This window comes from Lycium barbarum, chromosome 3, assembly GCF_019175385.1.
Source record: "Lycium barbarum isolate Lr01 chromosome 3, ASM1917538v2, whole genome shotgun sequence".
In the NCBI taxonomy this organism is placed as follows: domain Eukaryota; kingdom Viridiplantae; phylum Streptophyta; class Magnoliopsida; order Solanales; family Solanaceae; genus Lycium; species Lycium barbarum.
This window is the reverse complement of record NC_083339.1, coordinates 103640297-103663570: the sequence shown is the minus strand read 5'-3', so window position 1 is coordinate 103663570 and position 23274 is coordinate 103640297. Positions and strand designations below refer to the sequence as shown.

The 23274-nt window shown below is 39.0% G+C and overlaps 1 protein-coding gene across 1 annotated transcript; it reads right to left on the bottom strand.

The window, feature by feature from the left end:
* Positions 1 to 21547: 21547 nt before the first annotated feature.
* Positions 21548 to 22983, bottom strand: LOC132631668 (ethylene-responsive transcription factor 5-like). Its single transcript, XM_060347335.1, has one exon. The coding sequence runs from the start codon at positions 22695 to 22697 to the stop codon at positions 21822 to 21824; it is 876 nt and encodes a 291-aa protein (XP_060203318.1). The 5' UTR covers positions 22698 to 22983; the 3' UTR covers positions 21548 to 21821.
* Between the last annotated feature and the right edge of the window lie 291 nt (positions 22984 to 23274).

The window sequence follows — 23274 nt, the reverse complement described above, 5'->3', positions numbered from 1 at the left end:
AGGATTTGAAGTTGAATCCTGCAAAGTGCGCATTTGGAGTGCCTGCTGGGAAATTACTAGGGTTCGTAGTCAGTTGTCGTGGTACTGAGTTAGATCCTACCAAGATCAAAGCAATCCAAGAACTACCACCGCCAAGAACGAAGAAAGAGGTCATGATTTTCTTTGGAAGCTTGAATTACATCGGACGCTTTATCGCCCAGTCCACAGTGATCATAGAGCCAATCCTCAAATTCCTCAAGAATGATGCTCCAACTAAATGGACAGAGGACTGTCAGCAAGCCTTTGACACAATCAAGAGATACCTGTAAAATCCACCTGTTTTGGTCCCGCTGAGGCCAGGAAGTCCTTTGCTGCTATACATGTCAGTATTAGAAAATGCGTTTGGATGCATATTGCCACAAAATGATGAAACGGGAAAGAAAGAAAGATCCATCTATTACATCAGAAAGAAGTGCAAACCCTGTGAATCCAGGTATTCCTTAGTGGAAAAGACGTGTTGCGCTCTGACTTGGGTGTCTCAGAAGTTGAGACATTATATGGCTGCTTACACGACTCATTTGATCTCAAGAATGGATCGACTAAGGTATATCTTTCGCCAGCCTATGCCCATAGGGAAGTTGGCCAAATGGCAAATGCTGTTAAGTGAGTTCGACATTCAATACGTCGCGCAGAAAGCAGTGAAAGGGAAAGCATTGGCAGATCTGCTGGCAGGAAGCCTGGTAGATGACAATCCCGTACCTTTATGGACTTATTTCCTGGATCAAGAGACAATGACAATTGAAGGCGAAGAAAGTGAAGATGAGTCGGGATGAAAAGTATACTTTGATAGAGCGGTCAACTTTAAAGGATCGGGAATTGGAATCGTTTTAGTTTCAGACTCGGGCCAATATTATCCGGTTGCAGCCAAGTTGAGCTTTAGTTGCACCAACAACATGGATGAATATGAGGCATGCATATTGGGTCTACGTTTAGCCCTCAGCATGGATGTGAAAGATCTTCAGGTAATCGACGACTCAGATTTGTTAATTTATCAGGTTCGAGGAGAGTGGACCACCAAAAACGAAAAGATCATACCGTATGTTGGACTTGTGCAAAGATTTGCAGATCAGATCCAAGAAGTCAAGTTCAAAAACATACCAAGAACCCAAAATGAATTTGCTAATGCATTAGCAACAATAGCATCCATGATTCAGCATCCCGACAGTAGATATATTGATCCTGTCAAAATAAAGATCATAGATCAACAGCCCACTATGCTTTTGTAGAGGCAGAGGTTGATGGAAAAACTTAGTACGTTGACATTAAAATGTTCTTAGAGAAAGGAGAATATCCCGAATGAATCACCTTAAATCAGAAGAGGACTATCAGGAAGTTAGCAAATGGTTTCTTCCACAACAGGAATGTCCTGTACAAAAGAACTCCAGATTTGGGATTGTTTAGATGTGTTGACTCTGTCGAAGCTACAAAATTGATTGAAGAAGTTCATGCTGGAACCTGCGGACCTCACATGAATGAGTTTGTGCTAGCATAGAAAATCTTAAGAATAGGTTATTACTGGATGACTATGGAGAATGATTGCAGCAAATTCGTCCAAAAATGTCACAAGTGTCAGATTCGTGGAGATTTGATAAAGGTTCCTCCAACATAATTGAATGCTATGACGTCGCCTTGGCCATTTGCCCCTTAGGGCATGGATGTCATAGGGCCAATTGAGTCAGCTGCATCAAACAAACACCACTTCATTTTGGTCGCTATAGACTACTTCACCAAGTTGGTGGAAGCAACATCTTATTCATCAGTAAGAAAGAAAGTGGTTACAAATTTTGTGCGCAACGACATCATAAGTCGATTTGGCATCCCAGAATCAATCATAACAGATAATAGGGCTAATCTGAATAGCCACTTGATGAAAGACATGAGTGCGCAGTTTCGAATCACTCACCGGAATTCAACTGCATATCGGCCACAAATGAATGAGGCTGTAGAAGCCGCCAATAAAAACATCAAGAAAATCCTCTGAAAGATGATTGATAACTACAAAGACTGGCATGAACAATTACCTTATGCATTACTGGGATACCGCACTACTTCCAGGACTTCAACTGGAGCCACTCCATACTGGTTGGTGTATGGCACTGAAGTAGTAATACCAGCCGAAGTAGAAATCCCTTCACTTCGAATAATACAAGAAGCTGAGTTGGACGATGAGGAATGGATCCACAAGAGGTATAAGCAACTGGCTCTGATAGATGAAAAGAGGATGATTGATGTTTGCCATGGTCAACTATACCAACAAATGATGGCGCAAGCTTTCAACAAGCATGTGAGAACCAGGGGGTTTCAAATCAGGCAATTGGTGCTTAAACGAATATTCCCTAATCAAGAAAAATACAAAGGGAAATTCGCACCAAACTAGCAAGGCCCTTATATGGTGCGAAAGGCATTATCAGGAGGAGTTGTGATACTTGCAGAAATGGATGGTCGAGTGGCCAAGGGCAATAAATTCAAACGCCATCAAGAGATACTACATGTGAAGAAGAAGACAAATCCAAAAATTTAGAATTTCCATAGTTAGGTTTTCTTTATTTGCATTCCCTTTGCTTGTAGTCTTGCATTTTTCTTAGAAAGACCAAATCCAAAATCATGTACGAACTACGGAAGGACCTGATTCCCTACACTTATAAGGGAATATGTAGGCGCTTTACAAGCTCGGTCGCTTTAACCAAAAAATCCAAAATTACATATTCTGAACTATGTTATGACCTGATTCCTATCTGGGATACGTATGTGATCTTTTGAGTTCGGTCTTACCAAAAACAAATATATGTTTACCCCGAACTACGTTTCGACCTGATTCCCGAAACGGGATACGTAGGTGCTCTCCCGAGGTCGGTCATTCCAAATAAAATTCCCAATAAACCTTAGAAAACCTCAGAAATGACTTAGCAAGGAAAAATAAAGGTAACCCCACAAGGAAACAGGGGCAGAATTTTTTAGAGGACCTAAAAAATTCTTTAAATATATCAGTTCTAAGGAACGGACTGATTATAATTTCTACACTGGGGCAGAATTTTTTAGAAGGATCTCAAAAATTCCTCAAGCGCGGCAAACTCAAGACATGTATACAAACTGGGGCAAAATTTTCGAAAGGGATTCAAAAATTTCACAAGTCAAGATCAAGAAGGAGGACAAAGACGGGAGACCTTGCTTGAGTAACTAATATCATGAAATTAAAAGGGCGTATATAAAATATTATTTTCAAAACGTATATGCATATATTTTCAAAAAATATCATCGCACAAAAACTTTTCTTGGCGCTGCTAGAAATAAAAGATTTTAAGGAAAATGAGCATCCTTTCATGCCGAGATATGAACGGAGGAAGTCCATACGCCGGAAAAGCGTCGACCATATAGGAAACTAACAAATTTTTCTGTGGATGTAGGAACAGGCAAGCATGGATGTTTTACACTAACTCATTTGCTAGAATGTTTAAAACAGGGTGACGACAACAAGCCAAGTGAATGAGAAGCAAGGAATAGCGGTGGAAAAGAGTGTAAGAAAGGCTAATGAAGCCCTCCTTAAGGCTTTACGCTGATAAGTTTGTTCGTTTTGCAGAGTACGAAGATATTTATAAAAAGAAAATTTTAAGACTACTGAAGGATATAATCACGGTACCAAAAGATGGGTCTCCACTAAACAGTATTGTATCAAGGTATTGAGACCCCGACCTAGACGTCGCATGGCTTGCCTTGATACATTGGCTAAGTAGATGTCCAAAAATCTAAAAATTTAAAATGACGCGTTGATATCGATATTGAAATGTCGTTATTCATAATCGAGTCTAGTCATTTTGGAAGATGTGAACCCTGTCGACGGACGGGTATTCTTCCCCGAAGTCAAAAAAGGAAGGTGTAAGTCTTGTCACTGAGGTAAGCTTCATTCCTCAAAATGACGCTATGGATTAAACGACTACGTGCCGAAGGCGCTGATTCGTCATCCATATATATAGCCAAAAATAGGTAGCGTAATTCCGAGGTTGATGTCCGCAATCGTTGAAATACGAATGTGATTCCTACATCAAGATTTGCGGTCGCTATTGCAGTCTATTTCAAGTTAACGTAATCATGATTCAAGGATAGTGGAAGTCATAAGAAAAGGCTCCGCACTTGAATATGCAGTAGGTAACTTGAAAATTCTAATTCAATGTTGTAATTCTAGATACAGAGGTTAGTAGTCATCATGAAAGGAATATGATACTGCACTCTGATGTACAGTCTACATTTGGGTATTTTTGAATATAAGTGATGTGGTTCTGATCTGGTATACCGCAAGCTTCGTATGAGGATAACGATGCAGTCGACACCAGATTCGTGGCAGTCACCACAATATGTGAAAATGATTTGAGTCCAAATTTTCAAGGGTGGCGGGCGTCATAAGAAACGCACTTGAAAACATGGTTTTCAGTAGTAGCATCTTGCTTACGAAAAGGACAACCGGACTAGGTATGTAGGTTCGTTGAAATGCAGTATAGCCCGACCCAGATCCCAACAGAAGTTATCATTGAATGATGAAAACATGTGAAAATGACGAAAAAAGAGCCGGTGAAAGTATCGTGATTATTATCCAGAGTAGATCATTTTTTCAAAAACTACACGAAAAACACACACTTGCAGGAGAAAAGAAAGAAGACGGACAAGCATTTGCAAAAAGAAGGATGCAAAATACCACTCAGGTATGACTGTATTAAAATTAAAGTTTTCAAAAGACTAACACACAGGACTCAGCATTTGGGGAATGGCTGAAAGCTGCCAAGATGGGAGCACAAGAGCCAGACTCAAGAATGCGGAGCAAACGTGGAACTTTTTCTTGGGCAACTGGTCAAAAACCGTGTACGAGAGTCAAGCTTTCTACACCAGGGATTGGAGATCACTTCAAACATCAACACTAATAAGTCCTTTCCAAAAACCGTCTCCGGTTCGGATTTTCAACTGGAAATAGCCAAAGGGGTTCTCACATAAAGGGATATTCCTTTTTCGAGCTATCGAGTCGAACTACAATTGGCCTGATTCGAAAATCCTGGGATATGTAGGCTACTCAAAATTCGGGGCTCGGCCATATTCCTATAATTATTCGAGACACCTCGAGGTAGTTTAAAGAAAACTCTTTATTTTTATAGTCTTCATAGAGTCAGAACTACAAACGGCCTGAATTCTCATTTAGCCTGAGATATGTAGGAAGCTCAGGAACCGGGGTCTGGCCATACTTACGAAATATTACGCAAAAAGGGCTGTAATTTCTATTATTCAGTAAAAATTAGGTTTGTCAAATTCGTAGCTCAAGTGAAGGGGCAATTATTGACACCTAATTTTCACCTCATAAAATGCGTATTCTAATTTTCAAACGCGTATTGACACCTAATATATTATACTCTACTCTACTGATATATACTACACTAAAAAACATCGATATACTACACTAATACACTACCTATATTATCTTAATCGTTGAAGAATAAAAGTTTCTTAAGGGTCTATTTTTGGTATTGATGTTTGAAGTTTGCTGACCTTCATTCCCCCATTTTGATCCTAGGTTGCCACTTGAAAAGGTAATATCTCATCTTTGTTCACTTTCAATTCTGTTTTAGTTTTAAGCTATGTGTTTGGTTCCTTTTTTCAATCCTGGATTGAGTGTTTGATATATTTGCTTAGTTTGAAATTATGCAAGATGTTTACTTTATTAGTTGAGTGACATTTCACTACTTAGGTTAGTTTTTGGTATCTATGTTTGTCTATTTTTGAGTTTAGCTTGGATATTTTTCCTATATTGGGGTGACATTTCACTATATTGAGGCTTTCCTTACAATTTGATTACTTTTCCAATTTTAAAATCATGTATGGAACACATTGTAGCTTAACTCGAATCTCTGTTGGTGCTAGTTTATTGTCTAAGTGCCATTCTAGTTCTAGCATATGTGTAATCATGTTAAGAACAATCCTCATGTTTACATGTCTCTAATGTGCCTAAATGTTATTCATGTCCAATCTTGTTCACCACTACTGTTTGGTTTGACACAAAGTGGTTTGTGCCTTAGGGAATAGAATAAGACCTCAAGATAAAATTGAACCTTAAAAATGCTCTCTGTGTAAGATTGGTGTTTTTGAAACTGACTTCCATGAAATTTGTGTTAAGTATGAACTGTTTTTCCATATTTAGTTATTTAGTTTTAAAACCTGTAACTTGAAAAGGATCCCTGTTGGCTTTAAAAGATGGCATGCTGGTTTATGTAATGTCTCTCTAGCTTAGCCTAGCTCATTTTGTGCCTTTTTTTTTTGAACTCTCAGTCTGTGCTTTGGTAATCTCTGGATACCTTTTTTGCTCAGTTTTGCTTGTTTTAAGACCTGACACTAAATGTGCACATTGAGAACCTCTTACTTTGAACCTTGCATCATGTTTGTGTGACATGTCTTTTGCATTTGCATGCCTTAAGATGGCCTAAAACCTGCTAAAATACATTATTTGGACTTTAACATTTCTGGGCAAACCTGTGACCTGTATGTGGTTTAAATATGTAGTATATTTGGACATTGACATGATGTTGTAAATGCATATGAAGGGTATGCCCCTCTCTGGGGGATTTCCTCTTCACTTCCTAGTTATATGTGGTAGTATATGGGGGTATATTGTGCCTTTTACATTTAGGGAAAATCTGAGAGGAAATTGGAGGGTATATGTTGGTGGTATATCATGTATACTATCACTCAACACTTACAAAAATAAGGGGGAAAATGGGACTTGCAAGGTTGGTATACCGGTCACGTATACATGCGCTCAACACTTAGAAAAAATAGAAAGGGAAAGAGAGAGGAAAAGGGGGTCGGGCCAATTTGCTAGACCTCGCAGGTTGTACTCGATCTGTTTTGGGCCCGCCTCACAGTTTGGGCCTCTATATTTGTTTATTACTTTAGCTACTGGTTAATGGGCCTAGCCCGATAAACTTGTAATTCATTTTTGGGCTTTATAATATTTATGTCTTTACATTTCAATTTTTTTTTTAAAATTTGGATATGTACTAATGTCCTGTATGCCCGTGTCTATTTGGTCCATCCCAAACCCATTGGCGGGCCTCAATAGGGCCCACTGACGTATCTAGATCGAGTCAACCCAACTTGGAGCAAAACGGAGCATACGTGGAATTAAAATGAGACTGATTGCATAAATGTTTTCTTCTTGGGCTTGGTCGGCCCAAACTCTCTACCTCATTTAAATTGTGCACTTTAAATTGATTATTTGCCTAATTATCATGCTAATTGGAACCCTTATGAGATTTCCATGTTTTATAGTCGCCAAAAACTGAATTTGCCACAAAAGATAAGACTAAATTTGGAGCATTAATACAATTTGGGACTGATTTGACTAAAGGACTAAAACTGCCAACTTTTATGAAGTTTGGGACTGATTTGAACATTTATAAAAAACCATGGACTTGGACGTGTGGACTGACTCGGACAAAATTTATGAGATTAATTATGTTTATTTAGACTTAGGATAAAAAAATAAAAATTGACTCAAACTTAGAAAAGCATAAAAATAAAAATGGACTATATATATATATATATATATGGACTATAATAGTGTATCTAAATTATTTTCTTAAAAACTATTTTCTTATACATCGAAATATTTTGTTTTTCAAAACTATTTTTGGGTGGACTTACGTAGAGTCCTACTTAGGCTAAGAGTCTTCGGGTATCAGCTTAAGTGTTCTAGTCCGACACCCTAAACGCCCAATTTTGGATAAAATTTTACTACTTTTGATTCTTGAAACGTGGTATTTTTGCATGAATGACTAATTTCTATTTGTGGAAATCTGAAACAAAACTGTTTTTATCACAATCAATTTATATTTACAAAGGCGCACTATTAGAACCCGTAGGTCAACCGTATTTTACGGATCTTTAATATCGGGGTGCCTAACACCTTCCCCAGGAGATCACCAGAACCCTTACTCATACTTTGGTTAGATTAGGATTCTTTTAAAACTTAATTGCTTTAAATGAACCCTTTTCGGACTAGTTTTCCTAATTTCCTAACAATTAGGCAGCGACTCTAAAACAAGTCTATTTAGAGCACCATCCACGTAGAAGTATATTTTTCCCTTTTTCCCAATACGATTGACGACCATACTTCCCCGGGACAATTTCCCTTTTAAATGAGGCTAGTGCAAATATGAATCGGAAAAAAATAGAACCGCTACAGTATTCACCGGCAGAGTGATTTCTCCTTTCGTAGTTTCACATGTCATGTTGAATTCGCTAAGAAGCCGGGTTGCCGGTACAATTTGGTCTAATATCCCCAGCTGCTCTACCACTTTCCAACAGATAATATTGGTTGAACTACCTGGATCAATCAACATACGCTTAACCTGAGATTTATTAATGAGGACAGAAATTACCAAAGCATCATTGTGGGGTTGAATGATGCACTCCGCGTCTTCATCACTGAAGGAGATGGATCCCTCTGGTACGTAATCCCTGGTTCGTTTTTCCTGAGTGATCGAGACCTTCGTACTCTTCATCATTGGACCTCAGGGAATTTTTGCCCCGTCGATAATCATATTGATCACATGTTGAGGTTCCACTGGTTCAACTTGCTTATTTGCTTCCCTATTTTTGTAATTTCCTTTAGCCCGGCACTTAAGAATTCATGCAAGTGCCCACTCTTCAATAGTCGGGCTACTTCATCCCTTAGTTGTCGACAGTCCTTAGTCTGATGACCATGAGTACCGTGATAGTCGCATACTACATTCGGATCCATTTGAGTAGGATCGGACCGAAGCGGAGTTGGACATCTCGTGTCCTTAATATGGCCAATAGCTGAAACGAGACCCGCAGGCCGCAGCATCAACATTGAAATTGTACTCGGACAACTTCAGGCTCTCACCACTGTTAGACGACCCACTGATGTCATTCCTAAATTGAAAACCCCCGGTTACCTGAACTGTGATCATTTCGCCTATCATTCCTGACCAACTGATGATTGTGACCGCTTCGTCCCCTGTATGTCCTAAACTTGGACTTTTCCGATTGACCGTACGGCTGTTACTCATCCTTTGATGAATTCGACTCTGTTTCAACCATCCTTTTTGGCCTATCTGTATTTTTGCTTCGGGTTGCCGAACCTGGTGGAAGTTCGAGTTGATTATCCTCCACTCAATTTTTGGACTCATATTTGTTGTGGACATTGGCCCATGTCACCGCCTCGTAGTCTAACAAGTTCCTTCAGTTTGAATGAGACGGTGGAGCTCTGAGGGTTTAGTCCTTTAGTGAAAGCTTGTGCTGTCTATTCCTCTGGAACTGGGGGCAAAAGCATCTGTTCTTTTTGGGATCTCGAAGTAATTTGTTGTCCTTTTGGGCAATTCTTAATATATCAGCCTTCCTTGCTTGGACTTTCTAAGCTCCAGCATAAGCCTTTATAAAAGTATCTGCAAGCATTTCAAAAGAGTTAACAAAATGTTCAGGAAACATAGAATACCATGTCATTGCCCCTTCGGAAAATGTCTCGCTGAACCTCTTTAACAGCACCGACTCAATTTCATCCTTTTCGAGATCGTTGCCTTTTATGTCACATGTATAAGAAGTCATGTGTTCCTGTGGATCCGTCGTTCCATCGTATTTAGGAATGTCCAGCATCTTAAACCTCTTCGGGATCAACTTCAGGGCCACGCTCGGAGGGTAACACCTTTGACAGTACTGTTTGGAATCTGGCCCTCTGAAGATCGGCGAGGCCCCGTTGTTCCTGCAACATATCAAATATTAAGCGTAAGTTAATTTCTTCTCCCTATCACCCGGTGTCTTTCATACAGATGCTCGTGGTGAAACCACGGGGTTATTGTTGTTGAACAGGTCAACAGGATGATTGTCATCTACATTTAGGTTAACAGCGTCATTCGAGTTGACAGCATTTGGATCAGCGGGGTGAACGCCATTTGGATCTTGGGGTAACACGTCGACCGGCACCCCGTTGTTGTTGTTACCGCTGTGGTGACCTGGTTCACCATTATTGTTCAAGTGAATTGATTGGCTGTTGTTTGACATTTTGAGGTCAACCTCAAAATCACAAACTTTAAGAGAACAAATGAAAATAGGGTTGTAAGCAAATCACCACTATTATCCTTAGCCCCACGGTAGGCGCCAAACTGTTTACCCCAAAAAAGGTAACAGTTGAATTTATACGCGGTTTAAAGGATATGTGGTTTAATCTGTCGTTAACACAATGAAATATGGAAGAACAATCAATTATATATAAAGATCAAGGATAGAAATAGCCTGAATCCGTTATTGTTTGCCCCTGTAATTGGTCCGGTACAGAGCGTTAGATATGTACCCGAGCCTAGTTGTTATTGATCTTTAGAACTTGAATATGAAATTTTACAAAGTGTGAGAGTAAAAATCAGATGATCCTAATGAGAGAGAGTTTATCCCTATTTATATTACAAGGGCTAAAACCCTAATTTTCCCTAAAATATGGTAAAAATAGGCTAATTACCACTACAGGCGGCGCCATAACGGCTGTAGCGTAACGAACGGCGGAATTGGCGGCGAGAAATCTGACCCGTCGCGGATTTCTCGCGCTCATGCTAACCGGTGTCACTTCGGCCTAACGGACTAACGACCCCTCGGACGTCATTTCATCCAAATCACCGAGGTCGAACCACCGTCACATTCCTATTTTGCTCCGACCTCTCGTTGGAAGGTCATAACTTGTTTACCCCGGTTTTTACCGTATACAATTTTTATTTGACACAATATACTAAAAAAATCAAATAAAAAAATAGTTATATCGCAAACAGAAAAGTTAATACTGTAGCAAAAACAACTAAACTACGAGCTGATTATGGCGATAGGTAATGTTATGTTAATAGTTCAATTGTTTTTTGTTGTTGCGGCAGAAATAAAGGTTGCCAGGTTATGTTGTGCGCCGCCATTGCCACCACTTGAAGATCCGCAGCTCGTCATTTTTCCGCTTCCATTCTCTTCCACAGTACTGCTATTTAAGTGGATATATCAATGTTTTGTTACACGCTCTTGAAACCACAATTCTATATATATATATATAAGGTGCAGTTTTGGGAAGACGAAAGGTTCCAGAAATGGACAAATGGTTCAAATAAACGTTCCATGTACTGCTACCGGTTGTTACTTCGTGATTTAATTGCTAGCATGAAATCACATAAAATTAAAACGAAAACTGAAACGCCTAATTTAACAACTACCATGAAACCATTAAATTCATTATGATGTCATGAGAGTATTAAACTTTTGTCATTAAAGTCATTGTAACCTCGTGATTATTTTAAGTTTTTAGGCTGAAAAATGAGCAAAAGAGCCAAAAAAAACTAAGAAAAAAGATAGATGTGAATGTTTGCCATAGAAAGGTGTCACATCACCGTGTCTATGCTTCGATATATATTATATATAGATATAGATTTATACTATATATAAGCATGAGTTTGGAGGTGATTTCGTCGTCCACCTCCAACTCATGTTATAAAATAAAAATAAAAAATAAAAAAGTGGACCCCATCCAACTCATGTAAAAAAAAGCGTGGACCTCATATTAAAAAATTAAGCAATATCCATGTAATTCTCAAAGTATCTTCATTAAGTCAATAGTGGTGGATTCATTCAGTTGGATTTCTATACCATGCGCTGCATTTGCAGCATTTTTGAATGACTGTCCAAAAAAAGTGGCCCCTATTAAACTTTAATGTGGCAGTCTCTTACTTATCTCTCCCTCCAATCTCCATAGCTTTTTTTGTACTCCTATCGTACTAATATTCAATAGACAGAGAAAGTACATGTAAGGATTAATTTTTCAAAAGTAATTCTGAATATATTATTATCAAACTTCATTTTTTAAAAGTCACTATTACAACTGATTATATTTTGTAGTTTCATGGGTGATATCTTACCTCACCAACTGTAATTCTATAATCAAATTAATTTAATAATGTTCCAACTGATAAAATAAATTACTCGGATGTTTATTGGAGTACTGTTTAATATCCTAAAAAGAAACTAAGATGGGTATTACATTCTCAAAAGGCATTTTCCAATGTCTTAAGTTTCTAATTATATACGGAGCACCATAATAGCCATAATAATTTATTAGTACATACTTATGATGGGTTAAGTAAAAAAAAAGGATAGAAATCTTATACCGCATCTATGCCCATGTTATATGACACAATATACATAATCACCATATGTCTAAAAAGTTTCGCATCTATGCCCATGTTATATGACACAATATACATAATCACCATATGTATAAAAAGTTTCACATTTTAGCCTGGGGGAATGGTAGTTCAAATGACGTTTTCGTATTTAGAAGTAGTTAAAAATTCAATAAGTTTTGAAATTCTGGTTCAAATTTGATTAACACGTACTTTAAAAAGTGTCTATTAGCCTTTTTCTTAAATAAAACCGTATAAACTGAAATAAAGAAATAACATCATGGCACAAATTATTGAACCGTGCTCCCAAAATTTCTATCTTTACATACTTGACTTTCAAGAAATGTTATAGAATATATCAATTCTTTTTATAATTGCATAAAAATAAAATTATAAATATATGTTGGGTCCGTGCTGACACGAACTTTGGTATCTAGTTTTGTTAAATAATAATGTAGGAGATAATACGGATAATAATATGATATAGGTAACAGATGTGACTTGCATGCAACATCAGCACCAATAAGGCAAGCAAGCAAGCATGTTCAACTTGCAAACGGTTGCTTCCTAAGCGGTGCTGCCTTTTTTCAACTTGGGAATTATTCAGGCTGTTACCTTTTTAATCTGGAATGTGAATTAAAGATTAACAATTAAATTTATAAAATAGGCTCGCATGCCAGCAGAGGCGGACCTACCCTAGAAGAGGGGGTACGTGCCCACGATAACCTAAAAAATTGTATATTTGTGTATAGATATCTTAGATATGAGGTATATATTTTAATTGACACACTCATTCGCAAAGGTCGGATAGCTGCACTAATTGATATAGAATGCAGAAATGATCCTTTAGTACGCACACTTGGGTTCAATTCCCACTCCAACATCCGCACAAAATAAACTCTCGACATTTTTGTTGTCACAGACTATTAGTATTGCCTGCACTACTCTCAAATTCTAGGTCCGTCTTTGCATGCAAATGGATGATCTTAGCAATAGTTAACCTCTCGAAAATGTAATTTTGACTGTAATGATAGAAATTAACTGTAAATAGTACTCCCTCCGTCCCATTTTATATGAAGGTGTTTGACTGGACATAAAGTCTAAAAAATAAAAGAAGACTTTTGAAATTTGTGATCTAAACAATCATAGAAATTTGAGTGGCTAGAAATCATTTCGTTAAGGGTAAAAAAGCAAATTTAAAATTGAATTGTTACTAAAAATAAAAAGATGTCATTCTTTTTATAACTTACTAAAAAGAAAAAGTGTCATATAATTGAGACGGAGAGAGTATCTAAATAATGAATAAAGCAGAAGAGATAAAGAATTCTTATTTGAAGACTCTTAATGGAACCGAAGAACAAAGGTGAAAATTGAGCGTCAATTGTTTGTACAAACTTGAGAGAATCAAATGGGATATAAGTAGGGGCAAGGGAGTATATTTATAGTACAATACTAGAATAACATTTTCCTAATATCACGGCGCTCCTCACCAAAAAGAGGTCAAATATATCCCTCTACTTTAGTTTAATAGTTAAATATACCCTCAGTTAGTCAAAGTAGATAAATATACCCCTTCCGTTAGTCAAAGTAGATAAATATACCCCTTCCGTTAAGAAAGTACATAAATATACCCATCAGTTGATAGAATCCTCAATTCCACCATTATTTACCCGATTTAACTTTAAAAAAGCCATGCCCGACTCACCCCAACCCGTAAATTAAATTCTTTCTACGCAAATATACCCACCACCACTGCAACTAGAGGTGGCAAACGGGCAGGTTGAGTCGGATATGGGTCGGGTTGAAAATGGGTTAACAAAAAACGAATCAATTACCCGACCCACCCATATTTAACACGGATAAAAAATGGATTACCCAACGGATAATATGGATATCCATATTATCCCAAGCTACTTAAAAGATGTTGGCTTCATGTAACTAATATGGGGAAGATTAATTTACCTTCGTGTCCACAAATTCAATCTGTAGTACATAGTTGCGCCTCAGCATTTGTCGAAGAATAAAACTTCGAAACATTCCAATGACACGACCTCCGACCTCCAAAAAACTTTTTTTGGAAATCTCACCCACCCCCTCCCAACTTGTCTATTTGATATATCTTGTTTTACCTTTATAAGAAATTATAAAAAATGAAAAAACCATTCTTACCCCCACCCGCCCCATTGTGCCCCTACCCTACCACCCATCCCACACCAAATTTAACCACACAATTTTTTTATTTTTACTAAAATTTTATAAAAGAAAAATAAAATATATGAAGTAGAAAACTCGAGAGGGGTAGGGATGTCGGGGGGGGGGGGTATTAAAATAATCATTTTTGCAACGTAGCCTTTCTGAGATAGTGGCCACTTATGTAAAGTAGCCATTTTCTAAAAGTGACAAAAGTGGATACTTTTGTAAAGTGGCCTTTTTTTGAAAAATGACCAAAAACGTTGCTATTTTTGCAAATTTGCATTTTCGGTTGTTTTGCAAGAATATATTTTTGCAAAAATAGTCATTTGATGTCACCTTTAAAAAATGATCAATTTACAAAAATAGCCTTTTTGTGCCACTTTTAAAAAATGGCTAGTTTACAAACATAGTCACTTTTTTGGGTTGTCGTCAAAGTGCAAAGTAGTCATTTTTTTTTTTTTGTTGTTTTAGAAAAAGACCACTTGCAGAGGTATACACATATTTGGTTATCTTATAAAATTAGCCACTTTGTGAAAGTATTAAAATAACCATTTTTTCCATGTGTCCTTTCTAAGATAGCAGCCACTTTTGTAAGGTAACCATTTTTAAAAAAAGTGACAGAAAAATGGCTACTTTTGTAATGTGGCCATTTTTGAAAAATGACCAAAAAGTTGCTATTTTTGCAAATTTGCATTTTGGGACATTTTGCAAAAAATACGTTTTTTGCAAAAATAGTCGTCTTTATGTCACTTTTCAAAAATGGTCAATTTACAAAAATAACCATTTTGTGTCACTTTTAAAAATTGGCTAGTTTACAAACATAGTCACTTTTTTGGGTTGTCTTCAAAGTGGAAAGTAGTTTTTTTTTTTTTTTTTTTTTTTTGCGGTCTTAGAAAAGGGTCCCTTGCAAAGGTATGCACATATATGGTTATCTTATAAAAATAGTCACTTTGTGGAAGTAGCATCCTTTTCAAATGCAGGGTGGGAATTGGAGTGGGGGTGTAGGAGGCAAGAGTTAATGAGTTGGGGGATGAAGGTTTGTGTGGTTAGGGGTCAAATTGGTATTTCCGTCAAACCAAACACTAGAAAATATTTTTCCAGAAATGTTTTCCGCATCCAACCAAACACAAGAAAATAAGTAGGAATATCACTTATTTTTCAAGAAATCATTTTATAGGAAAACATTTTCCATCATACCAAACACACCCTATATGTTGTGAGTTTTATCCATTTTACCCATTAAGTTACCCATATTTTAAGTGGATAATATGGGTTGACTCATATTGAACCCATTTTAAATGGGTTGGATATCCGACCCATCTAAAATGGGTTGGGTTGGGCGGATAACCATATTTTTTACCCATTTTGTCACCTCTAACTGCAACGACCCAACACAACCTCCACCACCGCCACCCATGTACATAGATCATTCAACCACGCATGCCTTTCCAACATTAGGAAATGTTTATTAAAAATATAGTATTATCATGAACAATAAAACACAACATGGACAAAGACATTATTAATAAAATGATCAACAGAAGGGATGAAACTGTGGGTGAAAATTGGAATTTACATGGACAATGAGGATAGTACAAAATTGCCAGCCCTTGCATTAATTTTTTTAATCAGATATTATGAAATTATTTTGATTCAGAGATGAATTCATAGACATGGTAATGGAATATTTCCAGAACAAAAGGACAAATTCATGTCTCACAGGAAAAGAAGTTCACGCACTTATCACTTATCAGTAAAATGCTGAATTTTATCACAGACAGATATAGCAAATTGAATCTTTCCACTATGCATCTGAAAGATAACATGACAAGTCTAAGAGGATTACAAATACTACACTAGGTTGAAGAGCAACATAAGCTGCCATTTAGCACATCAGAGATCCAAAGGAAGGAAAAGGACGAAATATGATCAACAAAATGGGGGAGTACTAAACAGTGGTGGCGATGGTGGTGGTGGTTGTGTTGGGTCGATTGTAGTGGCGGTGGGTATATTTCGATGAAAAGAATTTAATTTGCACGTAGGGGCGGGTCGGGCATGGGTTTTTTAAAGTTAAATCGGGTAATTAATGGTGGAATTGAGGATTCTATCAACTGAGGGGTATATTTGTGTATTTTCTTAACGGATGGGGTATATTTATTTACTTTGACCAACAGAAGGGGTATATATATCTATTTTGACTAACGAAAGGTATATTTAACTACTAAACTAAAATAGAGGCTTATATTTGACCCATTTCCCAATAATTATCTGCACGATCCGTACATAGTGGATGCTGATTTGTAACTGCCGTACATGATCTCGGATATTCTGGAGTCCATTGGTGTGGTGAGTTCATCATATCGGGATATTGATGACTGTCCAGACACTTAACTTTGGTTTAAGACTGTCCTACTCCGGTACGGTGCATCTAGAGTAAACTTGCCATGAACTCGGATCAGACTTCCCGGGTAATTCCCTAATCGCTTGCCGAAGCGACCTTGTTGACCTGGGAATGACTAGACTTGTACGTATTGCCACTTGTTAACTTTGGCGTTGGCCACGTGTTGTGTTCTTATAACTAATACATTGCCTCTGTCTTTTTAGTTTTTGGGGCTAATGTTACATATTTTTTCCTTGTAATTTTAAATTGGGACCATTTCACAAACCTCGAAAGGTTTTCGCTTTATAATGCCTACTTTATTTCGTACTCCCTCGGTTTACATTTATTTGTCTTGATTTTTTTGGTAATTCATTTAAAAAGAATGTCTTTTTTCTTTTTGATAATTTTTTAATTTTAATTTTTTACATGACATATTTAAGATTAAAAAATTAAAAGGCATTATTTTTGGTACCTATATTTTTAGTTTAAGACCATAAAATTTAGAAAAATTCTTTACTTTTTCAAATTCTGTGTCAAGTCTGTATACGGTAAAAACCGGATGCGAGGCAAACCGGTGGAGCGAGGGGACCGACTGATCTGCCTTCTTCGTCATTGGAACGACCAAGCCCGGTGACCCGAGCATTCGTGGCCGTTGGTCCGTATAGCCGTTGGTTCGTACGGCTGTTGGTCCGTATAGCCGTTGGTCCGTACGGCTGTTGGTCCGAGTAGCCGTTGGTCCGTGTGGCTGTTACACGCGAGCCACGTGCCAGTAGCGTCCTATCGTGGTCAACTACCCACCATGCGTGTGTCAGACGGCACTGTCAGTCTAATCCCACCAAATCCGTGCAGAGCTGTCCTTATTATTATTATTTTATTAATTCATATTTGATGAAACCCATGGAAGTCACACTATAAATAGGGCATATCCCCCTCCTTTGTAAGGGTTGACTTCTTTATTTTTCAAGAACACTTGCAATAGAAAAATATATATGCAATCCCTCTCTTAATATCTGATCCGGCCAAGGCCGTTTATTTATATTCATGTTGTGTTTATTCCATCAATTATCCCACATTGTTTATGAGCGTTTGTATTCATAGCGAATCGCCATCATTAGCCATTTTATTGAGGAACTCCCACCTATACATTTTCCCTATCTAACGTACATCAAGATCCAAACACATATCCTATACCTACATACAAATTTAATTGATTATCCGATTCCGGGGTAAATAGTTTGGCGCCCACCTTGGGCTAGGATAATAGTGGTCTTTGATCTTGATCTCTATCTTACCCATCAAAATCAGAAACATCTATTGTCCGTCTCTGAAAAAACGGACCAAATGGCTAACAGTGGGCAATCTGGTCACGTCAACAACAACGAGATCGTGGCCGAAAATGAAGGCAGCGGGCCACGAGGATCGCCAAACCCCACTGACCCTTTAAATACTAACAATTCAATTACTTTGTCCGTGACACAGGAAAGAACCGGATACCCCGAATGATAATATTGACTTGCGTTTAATTTTTGAAATGCTGCAGGAACAGAGAGCGGCGATTGCCGAACAGGGAATCGCAATAGCCCAGCTGCAAAACGGAAGAGGTAAAACGACCCCGGAAAAGGCGAAGAGTGTTGCTGAACCCGGAAGAGATGAGGCACGGATGGTTAAAAGCAATGGCTCCGGAGCTGGTCCATCCAACGAGGTTCTGAGAATGCTCGAAACGTTGGCGAAGCGGGTGGACTCGACCGAAAAAAGGGTGGAGACATACAACTCTCGGGTGGATCAAATCCCGGGGGCTCCGCCTATTTTGAAAGGGTCGGATTCAAAGAGGTACATCCAAAGGCCTTTTCCTTCGAGTGCCGCTCCGAAATTGATCCCGAAGAGGTTCAAAATGCCGGATATCCAAAAATATGACGGCACAACGAACCCTCACGAACACGTGACCTCATACGCCTGTGCTATAAAAGGCAATGATATGAAAGATGATGAAATCGAATCCGTGTTGCTGAAAAAGTTCGGGGAAACTCTGTCAAAAAGAGCATTGACTTGGTACGATCATCTGCCCGAGCATTCAATCACTTCTTTCAAAATGCTCGCCGATGCCTTCCTAAAAGCACACGCCGGAGCCAAAAAGGTGCAGGCTCGAAAGGCGGATATTTTCCGTATAGCCCAAAGAGACAAGGAGCTATTGCGTGAATTTGTCAACCGGTTCCAAAGGGAACGAATGGAGCTCCCCCCGGTTCCGGAGGAATGGGCCGCACAAGCTTTCACAAAGGGGCTCAATGTTCAGAGCTCGACGGCTTCGTTCAAATTAAAGGAAAGCTTGCTGGAATACGAGGCTGTGACCTGGGCGGATGTCCATAACCGATACGAGTCAAAAATTCGGATATAGGATGACCAACTCGATCTTCCCCCGGGGCCCATAAAAATGAACAAAAGCTCGGAGAGATCACGAAAGAATTACGAACCGGAGGCCGGACCATCGAGGGAAAGGTATCGGCCATACTCTCGAAACCAAGCTTCAGGTCGAAAAAATCAAGGGATGGCCCGAGTCGTTTCTCCGGGCGGGGGTGATAAACGGGCCGAGTCCCCGGTTTAGGTATACCACCGATGAGTCAAACGAGGAGGCCACGGCTGTGAAACTCGATCTCACAGATGAACTTCGCGAAAACGCGTTGGTCCGTATTGCAACCCAGAAGCAGAGAATGGGAAGGTACTACAATCGGAGAACCAATTTTTGACATTTCTAAGTTGGGGACTTGGTGCTTCGGAAAGATACCTTGAGCACCAAGAATCCCAACGGAGGAAAACTGAGTCCGAACTGCGAAAGACCGTACAAGATAACCAAGGTAACGGGCAAAGGATCGTGTCAGCTGGAATCCGTGGACGGGCAGCGATTGTGCAACAACCGGAACGTGGCTCATTTGAAGGGATATTACTGCTAAGGTATGGACACCTCATGTTTAACCTTTTTCTTTTTTCAGGAAGTCAAGTACCGGATAAAGTTAGGATCTAGGTCTGAAAACGCGTGTTGCACTTTTTTTCTTAGTACAGTTTTGTCCCAAAATGGGTTTTTCGACAAGGTTTTTAATGAGGCAACAAGTACAACATGTTACTTAACAAAATAAAGACAAACGGCCGGGAACTCGGGGTCATGGCCTACGAGTGGGGGCTTGATAGCGCTCGCCTGATCTTGCAGCTCGGATAAGCACTAGGGGATTTATACCCACATCGATGTTTACCCCGGTTAATGGAAAACGGAGGAGCTCAACAAATCAAGATCGGACCTTCTGCATTAGGTTTCGGTGTAAGGACCAAACGATCATAATGAATCGTGTCCCCCCAATATTTGCTACGGCAAAACCAAAACCGGACCTTCTGCATTCGGTGTCGATGAAAGGACCAAACGATCATAATGAATCGTGTCCCATTCAACATTTGCTACGGCAAAACTAAGGCCCGGCCACAGCCTCCGATGTAAGGACCAAACGATCATAATGAATCGTGTCCCGTTCAACATTTGCTACGGCAAAACTAAGGCCCGGCCACCGGCCATAGCCTCCGATGTAAGGACCAAACGATCATAATGAATTGTGTTCCATTTTTTATTTACTACAACAAGGCAGAAGGAATTAAAATTCTCATATGTACAAACATTTTGCAAACTCAAAGTCATCAAAAGCTGGTATAACAAAATCTTGGGTGTCTTTCTGTTAAAAGGACTTCGCCCCGATGGTAACCGCCGTATTTCGGCACTGCCCCACTCACATACTCTATATCGAGGATTGTGCCCGAAATTCGATAAAGGCGACGAGGTCACAATGACCCAAGCCAAATCTCGGCAAATTCCCCCAAAACGGGGATTGCTACATCAAAAACTTTGCCAAGGTTGAAAAAATACCGACCCTAAAGAAAATGCCTATCGTAATTCGGAGACATCTGAACTTATGAAGCATCGGATAAATCCCACGGGCACGATGAATTAACGACTATGAGTCGACCTGTCCTAAAACGGACCAACGATCATGACAAAAATAATGGCAAACATTCAAAACGAAGAAATAAGAAGGTAACGACGAGCTGACAGGGCCACCGGTTTCAAAAGTTATCCACTCCCCGTTACTCCGATAGATCGGAGATCCGGGAAGTGTGGGGCTATCTGTATACGGTAAAAACCGGATGCGAGGCAAACCGGTGGAGCGAGGGGACCGACTGATCTGCCTTCTTCGTCATTGGAACGACCAAGCCCGGTGACCCGAGCATTCGTGGCCGTTGGTCCGTATAGCCGTTGATTCATACGGCTGTTGGTCCGTATAGCCGTTGGTCCGTACGGCTGTTGGTCCGTGTGGCCGTTACACGCGAGCCACGTGCCAGTAGCGTCCTGTCGTGATCAACTACCCACCATGCGTGTGCCAGACGGTGCCGTCAGTCTAATCCCACCAAATCCGTGTAGAGCTGTCCTTATTATTATTATTTTATTAATTCATATTGGATGAAACCTATGGAAGTCACACTATAAATAGGGCCCCTCTCTTAATATCTGATTCGGCCAAGGCCGTTTATTTATATTCATGTTGTGTTTATTCCATCAATTATACCCACATACAAATTTAATTGATTATCTGATTCCGGGGTAAACAAAGTCAAATAAAAAAAACGAATTAAAACGCAAGGAGTGTGATTTTAAATTGTGAGCATTTCACACACTTTTCATCATTAGTTACGGGAGATAATCTGCTTCATATAAATGTCTATGCTTTCATATTTCCATATTATAAAGATGAATAAGATCAATTGAACAAACTTCTGGACTGATTGCGTATTTACATTAAATAACGCTTAATAAATAAAATTATAAAAGATTCAAGACCCAAAGAACACGTGCCCTCTTCTCCATCTTCTCTTGAATCCTAATCCTAATCCTAATTCTGAAAATTCACCTCAGACTTCCTTTGCTGTCAGGTGCATACTTATCAAATACTAACATCCCATATGTAGTAGTTGTCCTCTGATTATATCATTACAAGCTGAGAATAGCTCATATGTGGAGACAATGGTGATAGTGGCGGCACTTCAAAAATGCCCTTTCCATTTCCACAGTCCCAAACTGCTGACCAACTTGATGGCGTTAATGGAGCTGCAGTTACTGCTCTTTCTTCTTCTATTTTCACTCCCTTCTTGATAACTACTTGCTCCTCATTCTCTGTTTCTCTCACCCTTTTCCTCCCCGAGTTCACTGGCTGTGGCTGAATCTCAACATCATGTTGTTGCTTAAAGTTTGCAACTTCAAGAGGGAAATTCAGTATTGCTTTGCTTCCTCTAAGCTTAAACGCCGCCCTATCATATGCCTTGGCAGCATCAATGGCGGTGTCGAAGGTTCCTAACCAAACCCGAGTTCCCTTACGGTTAGGGTCACGAATCTCCGCCGCAAACTTCCCCCATGGACGTTGCCTAACTCCTCTGTAATGCTTCTTCTCGCTCTCCATAGCAACCTCCACTTTCTGAACAATTGGCTTCGCGGGTATCGCTATGTTAAGAGAAGGCTTGCGTTCTTTGAAGCTTGTTTGTTTCGGAGAATTCGAAGTGATACGAGCAGCTGACACATTTGGTTTAGTCTCCAACTCGAAAAAGCAATCGAACTCTGTTTTTGAGCTACTCAAGAAGCTTGAGATATCAACATTCGAACTTTCAGCTGAGTTGAAAGCTGTTTCAAAAGAGAAAGTTCGATCCAGAGATTCAGATGAATTATTATTAATACTAGAGTCTAAAGATTGAGAAGAGGAGGAGGTTTGGGTTATTTGGGACCAGTAATAATCCATGAAAGGAACATCATCAAGAAGATGCTCCCTAATCAAATCAAGTGAGCAATTATCTTGTGGTGAGTCCATCTCTTTGATCTTTTAATGAAACAAGAGAATTTAAAGGCAATTGGAGGGAAATCTAATTTTCTATGATCAAATTCTTGAAAATATTCAAAGTTGGAGGAGGAGATATTGAGTTGAGTGGAAAAAAGTGTGTTGAGGGTTCGTTATAAAGAGTGGAAATTTGAGGATTGAGAGGTCAGAGGAGGTTTCATACGGGGCTTCTGAGTTGGAGAGAGGAAGCATCATGTGGCCTAATCCATAACCTCAGTGCTACTTTAGTTTACTGTTACAGACAAAATTATATGATTATGCTAATAATATTCTAAGAAATGATGTGGGGCAACAAAGCGATGATGTTTGCTTTTATGTCGTTTTGGTTTGTTTTTTATATTGGCAATGATGGATGAGTCTCAACTCTTCCACCAAGAGTTCTATTTCCAGGCTGCTTCTTTTTTCTCCCTCTTTTAGAAAAAAAATAAAATTTTCTATTCTTAATTTTATTAAAAATAAATAAGTAGATGTTTTAAACGATGTACGTAACAAGGGGGAAAACTGCGGTCTGTTTGTTTTTAATTCACGGAGATCTCAATCGAGCCGCATT